The sequence below is a fragment of the Polyodon spathula genome, chromosome 4 (assembly GCF_017654505.1).
Source record: "Polyodon spathula isolate WHYD16114869_AA chromosome 4, ASM1765450v1, whole genome shotgun sequence".
NCBI lineage: Eukaryota > Metazoa > Chordata > Actinopteri > Acipenseriformes > Polyodontidae > Polyodon > Polyodon spathula.
Genome location: NC_054537.1, coordinates 10,857,846 through 10,872,613, shown reverse-complemented (window position 1 = coordinate 10,872,613; position 14,768 = coordinate 10,857,846). Strand labels below are relative to the sequence as shown.

The 14,768-nt window shown below is 37.5% G+C and overlaps 1 protein-coding gene across 3 annotated transcripts in view; it reads left to right on the top strand.

Moving 5' to 3' along the window:
- LOC121314172 (RNA-binding Raly-like protein) overlaps window positions 1-14,768 on the top strand; it is a 160,804-nt gene that overhangs the window by 120,242 nt on the left and 25,794 nt on the right. Inside the window, exon 1 of one of the 3 annotated variants that reach the window (XM_041247176.1) lies at window positions 5,004-5,119. The exons of the other annotated variants lie outside the window; for them this stretch is intronic. Coding sequence (XP_041103110.1) covers window positions 5,083-5,119 — 37 coding nt within the window. The 5' untranslated portion in view covers window positions 5,004-5,082. Of the gene's footprint in view, window positions 1-5,003; window positions 5,120-14,768 lie in introns of those variants that run through there. 3 annotated transcript variants of the gene reach the window in all.

Below are 14,768 nucleotides of genomic sequence, written 5' to 3'. Positions count from 1 at the left end.
ATATTTTCTCAACCTCTAGTTACATTACTAGTGAGCGACTGTTCCGTCAAGTTTATTTAAATAGAAAAGTCATCTTTTTTAGGTGTGCAGGAGGCGTGAAAGCTGTGGAACATATAAAAAGATGAAAGATTATGTAGGTTTTCTACTCAGTCCCTTTGATAATAGTGAGGAGAAGAATGCTGCTAAACTGTTCTGCACATAAATAAACCCAAGTTAATTAGCTAACAGCCCAGCTGGAAATTAAAGTGAACACTTTGTATCTCTGGTCTTGAGCCCATGCATACAAATGCAATTGCCTTGCTTTTGCGTAATGCATGACTTGGTCACAACATTTATGTTGTCAGTATAATTTTCTTGACGCCACATGAAGCTAATTAAAGGCCCTCACAGAAGCAGTAAAGAATAAAAATGATTCAAGACCCAGGGTCGTTATACATTTGAGTTGTTAATAGCATGCTACCTTTTTGGAATAGTGCTCTATATAGGATACTGTGTGGCTGTGCTAAATATTCAGTAGACAAAGCAGTCATGTTGGTGGAGAGTAGGGTGACCAGCTGTCCAAAGCTCACAATTGGGACACAGAAATTAAAAATAGTTTTCAAACAATACATTTTTAAAGAATGTTTCTTATCTCAGTATAGTCCTAACCATAGTTAGTATGATTTTAACCCTACATTTCTATCATTTTGCATATCTTTAATTTAGTATAGTAAATTAAAGGACACAAATATTATTCTGTAACCATTACAATGATTGCTGATTGTTTACATAATTAAAGCAAGGAGTGTTATCCACCTCTGTTGCAAACAGGAATCTTATTTAAGGTTTGGGCAAAAATGTCAGGACGCCAAAACGTGTCACCCTATCCTACAGCATTTAGACCTGGATCATTGTCTTTAAATAAAATAGATTACTGTCTTTGAAAATATCAATTCTGTATGCAGGCTCTAGCTGTGCCTTTGATTATGGTGCAATATAAAGACGTTGGCATGTCGTCTACCATGTTCCATATTGTAACTTTAAAATTGGGAACCAAGGGATGTAGCTTACAATCTGTTTTACTGTCTGTCTAGATTTTTCAGAAACGCTTCATATTAAAGAAGTATTATTAGATTTAAAAACCTGTTCGCTCCCCCTTATCATTACACAGTTTAACCTTTCATACCATACTACCGATGTAGTGCATTACCACAATGAAAAGAAAACAAAAACACTAGTGGTGTAACAATTAATCGATGCATCAATTATTGATCATCTCTCAAATTTCCTGAGCTTCGATTACATATTGGTGAATTGATGCATCAAATTAGAACCTAGTTTGAAGTCTCCTCAAGAGAATGCCAATATTGTGTGTGTGTGTGGCAAAGTGGTAATGAGTTGAGCAGGTGAAGTGAAAGTGTAGGAATACAATAACAAACAGACAACAAAGTACGGGTGAAATGGTTTGTTTTTATTTTGTAATCCAAAGGTCTGTTGACCAAGGAGAAAATAACAAGGAGTTTGCAATACACAGCTATGCGTATTGCAATGGTAATGAAAACAGGTGAAGTACAATACAATAAATGCTACTTACTGGTGAACAAGTGGTGAAATGTTGTCTTTTAGAGCTGGCCGTGGGCGACAGCTCCCGGATCGTATTAGCCGTCTAGTCTAAGTGAACAAATAACAATGAACAACGATTAGACAGACAGACAAAACAAACAAAACTCTCAAGTTTCTTTTTATATAACACAGTCCTCTAGGTTTCAGCGTAACAAAAATAAGGCACAGATTGCATAGCTTCGTCCTCTCTTTATACTGTCGACCTTGACCCCTTGATTCACTAGCACATCCGCTCCTCCAATCCACGGATTCCACGCTGTTAATCTTCTAGGCCAATGGTTTAGTATACCGAAGCCTTGCCCCCTTTCAAGATGGCCGACTTCCACCGAGTTGGCCATCTAGTCCAAGGAACTCTGTTCTCTTTACACATCGCCCTCGCACATCGGGGGTGAGATCTAACACCAAGAATCATTCGATCTCTGTCACAGTAAGGTATAAACCATTGCGGGTTGTGCGCTTCCCATGATATATACCACCCCAGAAGTGGTATATCTCATCGGAACCACGAAGGCTCATAATAGGTTATAGCCTTTAAAATACAGCTACCTGTCATTTTGGGGAATTAAAATAATTAAAATAATTAAGACACATTTTGAATTCAGACCAAACCAAAAACTTATATTGTGTATACATCCGCAGTGTAATATAGTCCCACATTTAATTTAATTTAATTTAATTTATAGTTAACTTATTAAAAATAAAATGCATGTCTCTGTTTATTGTGAATTTATGCATCTTAAGTGGCATCTTGAAACTACAGGACTAAGCACAAGCTAATAATGTTGATGGTCTGAGCAAAGTTTCAAATAACACTGAGGAAGGCAGGAGAGCAGCTGCGATGGATGCTGAAGCTTGATCTTGAGGTGAGTTTGTAAGCTTGTTCTAAGCGATGCACACATATTGAATTCTGTTTTCATCCTTTCGGATCTCAAAAGATGTTTTTGTTAGTTTTCATGATGGACAGGAGTACATTATTGCTGGTGTTAAGCTCGCTGTCAGCAGAGATGTTAACACTTCTACTGTTAAAACATCTATTTAGTCCAGCTCAGCGTTAGAAAACTGGAGACTGAATACTGGTCCTGAGTTGAACTTCTTGCATTGGCATAAAATCCCCTTTAGTGTTGTTGACATTTTTGGACTTAATTCCTTAAAATGAATGCCCATATTTCTTTCTTTAACCCAGTCTTTAAGTACATTTACAGACAATGCTGTTGTTTTTTTTAGTGTTTTTTCAGTCTTATTTTAAATGACCACGCGATAAACATATAAAATTGTACTGGGCAGTGCACCCTACGACAAAGTGGGGTGTTCAACCACAAGCATGGTGCAATAGTACAAAGTAGGGGTTTAATATAATTTCCTTTTTTTAGGCAAATTTAGATACTGACAGTACCTTTGTCATGGAATTTACCAATGTTCACTGGTGCAGTCACACTTCGCCGATTGGTATTCAGTGTGAAGCGGCTCACCGTATAAGCTATATATATATATATATATATATATATATATATATATATATATATATATATATATATATATATATATATGGTCATGTGATGCTGTTTAACCAATCAGAGGTTATTTCACCAAGCTGTGTTGTGTGTGTGTGTGTGTGTGTGTGTGTGTGTGTGTGTGTGTGTGTGTGTGTGTGTGTGTGTGTGTGTGTGTAAGCTGAATTTAGTACAATTTGTCAGATTAATTATAATGTTTTAATTCTGTTTGCTTTGCACATAAAATATTAACAGTAATGAACAATCATAGTTTAGATAGAAATTACTTTTGTTAAAAATAGCATTTTTTATTATTATTACAATGTTAAAGAGACGCGGACGCACGCATATTCTTTTCGTTGTTAAAAAGTCCTTTGAATTTTTCTTTTTTCTAATCGTTCTAATTTGAATGCAAGTTGTGCCTTTTTTGTTTAACTATCACGCTCAACAGTTTTTAGTTATTGGATCTTCTGTTAAAAAAAAAAAAAAAAAAACTCATGTTTGTTCTTTATTTTGAAAAATAAAATGTTGATAAATGCCTATACGATAATCGAATAAGAAATTCGGTTGCCGATAGCACCACTAAAAAACACCCATTCTTCCATCGCACCTACAAGCATCTGTTACTGGACAGACAGAATTCCTTTTCAGTTTGAACTTCACATTTGTTACGACATCCTGCTTCTCTGAAAAAGGGAGACAAGTGGGAGACAAGATTGAAATACTGTACTAGCTCACAAAATGACAGTGTCCAGCACAAACGTCATTGCTGGATCCTGCCGAGATGTGGACGCCTGCAAGGTTAATACTGTAAAACTGAAATAAAATAATGACTGAACAGTAAATGAGGCATCAACTGGAAAGTATCAGGTCAGAGACTCGTTTCCTGTAGCAACACAGCGACAAGTTTAAGTTCTGGTAAAATGAGTGACACTGATATCTGAATGCAAATTACAATTTGTAATTTTTACAAATATAAACATAAACACAGATTACTCTGCAGTTACATCTGACCATTAGATTCAGAAACCAGCATACTGGGCACAGTAACATACTGTAATAGCATGGACCCTGAAGCCCATGTTTGACAGTATACTGTAGGGTTATGCTTCATTTGTATTCTGTAGACTGCTGCCATTTTCCAGTGCCTGCTGGGCATTTTTCTTCTCACCTGCCCTGTACTGCAGTAGCTGTGGTGCAAGAAAGTAAAACCTAATTGAAAACAGTGGGGGGGTGGGTGGGGAGTAGAGATAGGACCGTAGTGTGCATGCTGTTAGGTGAGCATGCAGTATACTGTATCTAAATAATTTGCTGTATAAACTATATATTTTAATAGATTATGTAATTGGTTACATGCTCTTGTATTAATAATGTTTTTTTGTATTACCGTATATTATGTTTTGTTGAATACTTTCAGTTAATAAACTGTTTTTAAAACGCCACAGCAATATACTGTAAAGTGTTACTATTGTATTGCTTTGCTGACAGGTGAAAATTCTAACACTTCTACACCTAAGCCTTCTCCTCCTTCCATAAAAACCTTTGTGCGCTTATAAAGCAGTTAGAACATGGACGCCCCTCATTTACAGTCAAGCAGTTACATTTAAATGTCCATAAAGTTCATTATCTTCTTAACCCTAACACTAACCCTAACTCTAACCCCCAATCACAGTACTATTAGTATCATGTTTGAGTTGAATCTACTGAACAACAGACCTCTCTGTTGCGGTTCAAGCACAGGCTGCTGGTTTAGCTAAGTCTACACTAGATAACTGTAGAATAAGAATTGCTGTACATAATAATACTGTGCTGGTGTCACAGCAAATAGTAACCCCCCTTCTGTTGTGAATGGTATAACCCCAGCTACCAAAGGGAGTCTGCTGCTTACCTTTTGTCGCTGAGAATCTGCCTCTCTGCAAAGCAAGAGGCCACATCATTTGCTTTTTTTGTTGATGTGTGAAGACATCTATTTTCACAGGGAACATCTACAATGACCATGTACAAGGGAAAACGCCGAAACCAAAGGTGTAAGTAGATTTATAAGGTGCAAAAAGCCAATTGAAATCTAGTTTATCCTATTACTGAGACATGATAAGCAGTTTTGTTGATAAAAGTACTCTTGATAAACTTATTTTTAGTTTTTATTAGACCTTAAAGATTTAGGTATACAAATAAAGAAGTCTTTTATTTTAAGCATTGTAGCATTATTTGGAAAAATGAAAGCAAACTAATTGATTCTAATGTAAGCTGTTTTATCTGTACGTGTTAATATGTTCATTTATGTGCTGAAAAATATGCACACACTGTTATGGCTAAAGTCTTTAGTGACAATAATATAATCCTAGAATTTGTAGTATCAGCCTACTGTAAAAGGGACATGCTATTAGGGGCACTCAATTATTATAGTGCTTGCCAAAAAAAAAAAAAAAAAAAAAAAACCCTACTGTGATGAAATGCATGGGCTCTTTATTTAATATGCATCATTTATCAAGCCTCTATCAAAAGTTTTTTTTTTTTTTTTTTTTTTTAAATAAGTATGTACTGTAGAGTTTAGAAACAGCTGTCAGCGAAAAACATTTTTCTGGCAAGAGCTAGTCTGGCTGGCATATACTGTTGCTTTTAGCATGCAAAGGTTACATATTGAAATAGTTTAGATGGCACAAACAAAACAGTGAATTGTAAATGATGTATGTACGTATTGTCTCTGTGGTTATAACTTTATGCGTGTGTGTTTTTAGTCTTCAGTATTCAGTGTGATACATTTCAAATGTATTATAAACCTCCCAGACCAGCCAATTATGATTTCAGTATAGTAGTCATGATCTTACAGAGCTTTAGAATTAGAATACTCTGCAAGGCTATTCCCGCAAGATAATTGACCTTGTCTTTTGTTGGATCTCCTCAGCTAGGGACACCAATGTCAATTACATTTTTTTTTTTTTTCCAATGAGAACAAGGTATTCTGTGCGTGTATGTTTTGGACTTATTTAATACACATCAGCTTTGTTTAGAATTAATGCTAGAAAAAGCGAGAGTGTATTGTCTACATACGTTTTTTTTAATTAATTTTTTTTACACTGATTATTATTTTCAAATGGATACTTGAGTTGTGCTGTTAACTCTTGGGCTTCTCATATTGATGGGAAAACGTGTGTTACTTTGCACACACAGACACAATGTGTGCTTTTACTGGGACAGCTGTTTAATTATTAAAAATAAAATGTATGAACTTGGGGAACAATTTTTCCACTCTCCCTTTTGTAACATCCCAGGTTATTTTCAAATATGACCCCACCCAGCCCTCTTGTTGAAAATCAAGGGACCCTACAGCATAGCCCTAGGGAGGAAACAGGACAGACATGACCAACTGTATACAAGCTTGTATACTCTGCCTAAAAATACTTTTAGCGTTTTGGTTTATTTGATTTATTTGAATTTAATAACTACAAATATTGCACATGGTTCTACTAAATAAATAAATAAATAAAACGTGAAAAACAGAGATGCTCTTCAAGGTGAATGCTACAGCTTTCCATCAGTGGAAGAATAATAAAAAATACACATTTGCTTTTAGGATTTCTTTTTTTCTCCCATCAAATAATGGAAAAAGATGCCAAGGACTGCTTGAAATAGTAATAAATCTGCCATGTTAGCACACAATATCTATATTGTAAATACCTTTACATCAAAAATGGGCTTTGTCAGGGTTATGTTTTATTTGAGAAGTGAGGAGAAGTTTGCTTCAGGGCTGTGGTAAGGGTGGTCTGGGAGTAGCAGCAGATGTGACATTACTGTAAAGACTGAGGAAATTGTGAGTTAAAAATGGAGCTTCTATTATTCTATTCATCTGAATAAAATAATAAAACTTTCATTAAGAGGATTTAGAGGCTGTAGGCTACGATTACATGACTGTGCAACTGTGCCAAATGACTCCAACAGCATCCATTTATTTCAGGGAATTCAACAGATGAACAGCACTAATGCATAAGTCTCCTGATTCCTGTTATTCCCCATGAGAAATGCATATCCCCTGCAATGGCTTTGGCATGTGTACTTATGTACAGTATGTCACACATTTTTGCATGCAAGTGCTGCTTATCTACCCGCGATGGAACTTGCTACAAACATTTTTTAGCTTTTCTTGAGTATCAGAATCTAGGTCATGGAGATGTGTTGTTTAGCCTCTGATTAGCTTACATAATGAAGACAATATCTTCAAAGCAGCTTGTCTGAATTTGATAAAATTCACATTTACTGTATTAAGTAAGCAGAAGCAAATGTGTTTGTATGAAACTACACTGGTGTATTGAGGCAGGAAATGGCGTTGCAGTGACGTCAGACCAGAAGGAAGCACACACAAAAACAAAGGTACGGTGCAATGGCGCTTGCGCCCTTTTATTTTTAACACAAAAATAAATAAAATATTTAAACAAAATATGACGGTTTGCCGTCATCTATATATAAACAAATATAATACACAATACGAAAAACAAATAAACAAATACAAAATAACACAGGGGCAGAGGGGGAGACCTCGTTCTAAAAATAAATACTCTACAGGGCGGTTCACCCTGTTCCATGTATATTATAGGTTTATAATACATATTGATGTTTTTAAATTACAATTTCTTTCCTTGAATAAGTTAATCTTGCTCTAATAACCAAACGTTTTCTGTTTGTTTGTCCAGCACAAGCTTCTCTCAACCCAGGTTCTAGGCTTCACTGACGCCTTTTTCAGTGGCCAGACAGATTCAGTAATGATATCTAGGGATATTGAACAACATTCATGTTGTACATATTACAATAAGTGTTGAAATGCTATCAGAAAACATTCAGGTCTTCAGTGGCCCAACGAGTACATGCACTACTGCATGAGTGCAGGGTGAGTCACACGATCAGGAAATTGCTGGTTCCAATCCTTGTTACGATGAGGCGTTCGCAGGTTGGGGAGGAACAAAATGGCTGTGCTTAGTTCCATTGTCCTGGCGGATATTTCCTAGGTTTAGACTTTGAAAAGACTTCTTTATGTTGTATTATATTGTACTATATTATATTATACTATATTATATTGTATTGTAAACACAATGAATAACCCAGGTATTGCCTTTCCAAAATATCCTTCACAATCCAAGTTCTGTTGCAATCAATTTATCATCATCATCATAATCATAGCAGCTACACACCATTTAAAGTCTCAGAGGTTGGTTTTAAGGGCTGTTTTATGTGAATAGGAAAACAATGCATAAATAAAATGAACATTTAGGCAGTAGTTGTCAAAATTACGTTACTGAGTTTTAACATTTTCAAGGCATAAACTTACTTAGCTTCTGTATTTCAACTTAAATATAATTAGGGCTTCTGTTTTTAAGTTTTTATTAATTTCATTTTTTGTTGCTTATTTTAGGTATTTTTGAGTTTTATGTAAATCAATTTTTTTTGGTGCTTTCGCTTTTTATATACTGTATGAAATTATTGTTTTCGGTTACTTTGAAAAATTCTTGGGCAGTTTTCCCCCTCTTCATCCCATTAAAACTGTATAGTAACTCAACAGTACTTCAATTGTACCTTCTTTCCTTTGCTGTCTTTCACAACAACATCCTTATGGTCGCAGGAATATTGTTCCAGGGTTTTGAGGGGTTTCGGCATTTTTGTACATTTTACCACAATTTGCAGTTCCGTCTGTTGCAAGTGGGCTAAGGAACGAGGCTAAGTGGAACTCTGGAACTCTGTTAGGTCTTCGGCTGCCATACCCCATTCGTGTCAAGGTACACATACACAATCCATGTCTCAATTGTGTCAAGGCTTAAAAATCCTTCTTTAATTTGTCTCCCCTTCCTCTACACTGATTGAAGTGGATTTAACAGGTTACGTCAATAAAGGATTATAGCTTTCACCTGGATTCACCTCGTCAGTCTATTTCATGGAAAGAGCAGGTGTTACTAATGTTTTAAACACTCAGTGTATGTATGTATATATATTTAGATAATATACAATATTCTATATATATATATATATATATATATATATATATATATATATATATATATATATATATATATATATATATATATATAGATATATATTATATATAAATGTATGTAGGTTTTACCTAGTATTCTAGTATTTTGAGACAAACACTGCAGGTAAGGTTCCTCTTCTTCCAGTGGGATCTTCCCTTGAATGCGTGAGACTGACAGTGGTCAAAGATCAAACAAGATTCAGTGATCCAATGGTAGATAAAGTTGCAGGGTGATGAAGAAGAAAAATATGTCAAGACATTTTAAGAAAGGCAAGCGCCGTATCTAAAAAATGGTTTCAAACTAACAATACTATAAGCTTAAGAGGCTGTAGCCTAACCCCTACAACAATGGCAAGCCTTATGCCATTTACTGTACTAACCTGTCTATAATTTATGCTTGATTTGATTTGTCCAGAATTAGGTTTTTTTTTTTTTTTTTTTTTTTTACAAGAAATTCATCCTCATGCTATCAGTCAGATAAATGTGGTAGGGAGGGGGTCAAGTTCAGCCTCTAGGTTATATTATGATACATGCTGTAGCGAAACCCTTACCTCAACTGAGTACAGACACTGTTGATTCACCCTGCAGACAACAGTGAAGAGCATCACAAATCGATTATAAAAGTGTTACAGAACACCTTCTGAAGTTTACAAGAAGTGCATCACATCATCTTTGCAACATTGTATTTTGGAACTTATTGACAACTCTTTTTACATTTTTAATCGCACACCAAGGGTTTTAAATCAACCAGGGAGTATATTTTTCAAGCATTTACTCGAGTTAGAGTTCACCAGGGAATAAAATGCTTCTAAGGATCACAGTGTATCTCGATCATGCTCCCTCCTGCAGTAGTGCTGGTTTTCTGATTTTCTGGGTTTCTACTCCAGTCATTTCAATTTGAGCACCAGCATTGTTCCAGGAGGCCGCATGAACTGGATGCACTGCGATGTCTAGAAAAAAATTATTTCTTTCTCCAGGCAAACAATCCGAAGTGAAAGTGGAAAAAAAGTATTTACCTATCGTGTTTGAATAAAAAATATATCAAAACTATCAGAAATATAGCATTGCCACACATTTACGTCCATACTGCACCACTGAATCAGTTAGGAAGACCATGACAGTGTTAATAAAGATACATTTACTCAGATCATGTGTATACACATTTAATTATTCAAACTAATACCAAAAAATATGCATTCTAACACTGGAACAATGCTTACACTTTCTGGTCTGAAAAAAAAAAATATGCACTTTTGTATGGAGGTAATGTTAGGAACTGACCTTATTTTGAAATTACGGGTTGCTTTTTGAAACCGGCTCTGTAGTCAGATAGCACAAGTTTCTTGTGTCAGCTCATCTGAATGATGCTTTGGAGCTTACCGTTCACACAGCTAGTTCATTCATGTAATAGGTTTTTATCAAGCTAGCACATACAAGATAAGATTTATTTTCTTCTCATTTTTAGAAGTGCATGTAGTGAACAGGAATTAACTGCCTTGTGCAGTGAAGCTGGAGCTAGAGCCTGGGCAGAGCAAAAAGTCAAATCTAGATTTACAGCTGGAGGAATTTGTGTAATTATAAAACCTCTTTTTTTCTTTTTTTTCTATTCTGATGTGATGCTCCACCTCCTTCCAGAGAATTAGAGGTTATACTCAATGTGATGCCATGCATAGGAATAGAAAACTGTGACAAGCTCCAAGTAATACCTAGGGGAGCTCAAGACAAATGCCCCCCAATCCTGCAGGGATCCACAGAGATGTTTTTCTTGATGTGAAAGTCGTGGGACCCGAATGGCTCTTAGCCCATTGTGTTCAGCTGCTTCTGACATTTGGAGGATTGATTGGATTTTCCAGTGCAGATTGTTTTATTATGAAGAGAACTTAGGTCAATGTTCACCCTTTATAAGAAGATGCTTGAGAGCCTGCAGGGTGAATACTGATGGGAGATGGTCGACCCATAGGAAAAATTCATGAAATGAGAATTCTGTGGAAAACAGACATCCCAGACCACCCTGCAATATTCATATTTTAACTTGCAAGCTTACGCATATGCAAAGTATTACTATCTCTCACAATAGAAATAGTTGCTTTCTTGTGCAATTAATGTTTGTTCTGTTATTACCTGACATCAATTTAGCAAGAGTGGAAACATTACCATTACATTTTTATATGATGATAGTGTTGAGCGTAATGTTAATGGATGCTTAGTTCATTTGAAATAAATCAAGTATGAACTTAGAATTAGTAGTTGTTTACATGTATTGATTGTGAATTGTTAATTATTTAAACAAAATAAAACATTATCCATTTTAGTTTTGAACAAGCAGCCAATAGATTTTCTGGCTGCCCTTCAAAACAAAATCTGTATGTATTAGCAACATGTATTTAGCAAAGTTATTTTCAAAATAATTACATTTTGTTTTAAAATATATGTCTCAAGCGTATCATTGTGGCAAAGTGGCTGCTGATTATGAACAGGTGCAGAGGTGATGCAGTGCAGGAATAATCACAGACAGACAATGGTAATCTGTTTTGGGAAAAGGGCGATATTTATATTTTTAATCCGGGTCTGGTGACCAAAAGAATAAGCCCGGGAAATACACACCAATGTGTAATGCACAGAGCTATTAATAACAACAGGTTGCAGCCCAAACAATAAACACTTTATCTGATCTACAATAATACTAAAATATGATCACCAGTCCTGGGTGTGTGCAGTAGTGCACGTGGAGGTTGATAACAGGTTGTGACTGTGGTGTAGTGCTCTTCCGGCTTTGTGCTGGCCCAAGGCGACAGCTCCCGATACATTTTAGCCGTCTGGTGGTTTACAAACAAAGACAATTACTAACAAGCACAAACAAACAAAACACTCACAAATATTCTCTCTTTAAACAGTGGTTACTGTGTCTCTCACGGTCCTTCAAGTTCAAGTGCGAACCAAGCAAAGCAGTAGATTATGATTCTCCAGCCCCTTTCATGCCAACACGCATGACCCCTTGGTAAACGAGTGCAGCTGTCTCTACAATCTGCAGCTGCTACATCGTTTCCCTTCCAGGTCAATACGTTCTTGTAACAGAGTCTCGCCGCCTTCCCCACTGAGCGACTTCCCGACCCTGGGAAAGAACTGTCAGGCCAGCTCGTCCAAAGTGCTCTACTTTCACTGCTTAGCTCCCTCACAGGTTGGGAGGAAGATTTACAACCAAGGTTCATTATATTTCTGTCACGTATCCCACCACTCAGAGTGGAGCCGAAGGAACACTCGGATGAATATATCGTTCCCATTACTCCCCCCTCCCAGGAAAAATAATCCGCTTTTTGATAGACTTTCCCCGCACAGTTTACCATGTGGTACATAAAGGGTTGCAATGCCAGACACCACCGAGTTATCCAGGCATTGCTATCCTTCATTAAGCTTAACCACTTGAGTGGGGCGTGGTCTGTGACAAGATCAAATGAATGCCCCAGCAGGTAGTATCACAAAGAGTGATTAGCCCATTTAATGGCCAAACACTCCTTTTCAAGTACGGAGTAGTTGCGCTCCCGAAGTAGCATCTTTTTACTGAGATACAGTATCGGGTACTCTACTCCACCCACCTTTTGGGACAAGACTGCACCCAAACCCACGTCGGATGCATCGGTGTGGAGGATGAATCTCTTGGCGAAATCAGGTGTGATAAGAGTGGGGGCTTGGCACAGTTTACACTTAATAGTATCAAATGCCCGCTGACATTCAGCTGACCATTTAATCAAATTTGGAACACTCTTTTTGGTGAGTTCGACTAAAGGGTTAACCACTGTGGCATACTTGGGGATAAAGCAGCGGGATTCACCAGCTAATCCAAGTAGTGATCTCATCTGAGTCTCGGTCTTGGGGATCGCAAAGGTCAACCAAAGTCTCACCCTTCCATTTCCCATTAAAAATCCCAAATATTGAGTCTTTGTTTAGGCAAACACACATTTTCTCAAGTTGGTTGTTAGCTGGGCTGCCCTTAGAGACTGAAGGACGGCTGTAATCCTAGCTAAATGCTCTCACCAGATGGAGCTGTAAATCACTGCATCATCAATATACGCTGCTGCATATTCATAATGTTGGCGTAAAACCTGGTCCATCAGTCTCTGAAAGGCAGCAGGCACACCATGTAGCTCAAACGGCATGGTTTTGAAATGAAACATCCCCTCTGGTGTTGAAGATGTAGTTTTCTCTCTAGAACTGCTGGTTAAAGGGATATGCCAGTATCCCTTTGTCAGGTCCAGAGTCGAGATAAACTTTGCTTTTCCCAGTCTGTCTATTGAACCAAGGCATAGGGTGCGCATCGAACTTGGCAATAGCGTTTACCTTCCAGAAGTCTACACAGAAGCGATTGGTGCCGTCTTTCTTGGCCACTATGACAATTGTACTGCACCACTTGCTCCTGGATGGCTCAATCACCCCAAGTTCAAGCATGTCCCATACCTCTTTGCGAACGCCACTTTGTCTATTTTCTGGGATCCAGTAAGGTCTATCTCCTACTGTGACACCTGAGGGAGAGATAATGTCATATGCAACTAAGTTAGTTCTGCCGGGCACATCAGAAAAAACATCGCTGAACTCCTAAATAAACTTACGCAGTTCCCGTTGCCAATCTGGAACCAACTGTTCCTCCATCGAAATTATTTTTGTGCTAGGAGTCTCTGGACAGGGGCTTAAATCATCCTTTGTATTGCTTGGGGCTATAAATAAGACCTATCTTGCCTGTCAGGGCTTTAATAAATTTACGTGGTAAATTTCACGCTCATTACCAATCGGGCTGTCTAATTTCATAATTCACTTTCCCTAATCACTTTATATGGCCCCTGCCATTTAGCAAATAATTTCGATTCTGAAGTAGCAGCATTACCTTCTCTCCTGGTTGAAAGGTTTGAATTAGTGCATTTTTATTGTAATGCTGATGTTGTCAATGCTGAGACGATTTGAGGTTGTCCTGGACCAAATGACCAACCAAATCTAGACGATCCCTTAGTAGGAGCAGATGCTTCACTACATTTTTTGATAAGCCTTTGTGCTCCTCCTACCCCTCTTTTAATAGATCGAGGATGCCACGAGGCTGTCGGCAGTACATGAGCTCAAATGGGGAGAATCTTGTTGAACTATCTAGCACCTCTCTCACTAAAAAGGAAAAACGTCTGTCTGTGGATGATAAACAGACTCCTGATGGGACGTATTTTTTATATTTTATATACCTGCTGTAACGTGTTGCTTCCATGATCTCGTCAAGATCTCCTGGGGATCCCTACTCTTTCCATAATCTGCACTAACTCGGTGGCTATTGCAGCAGCACTAGTGGATCTCAATGGAACTGCCTCCGGGTATCACGTCCATTGCAATGCGTTCAAAATGAGTGGAAATAATCGGCAGTGAACCAAAGAGGTGGGGCGCACTCAACCGGGTGCTACTCGCTGTCAGTCTAGGCATGTGGCTACATATCTCAACACATCAGTATGAAGACCTACCCAATAGAATCAAGCCAATATCCATTCGCTTGTTTTGTCATAGTAGCATCTTCTCTGGATGGCCCAGTAACCTCACCCTCTCGGTTACACTGCGTTCCAACTCCCTTTGACTGGCATTTGTTACCATTCAAGCATTCTACCATCAGACCCTAGCCTTGTCTCAGTGAT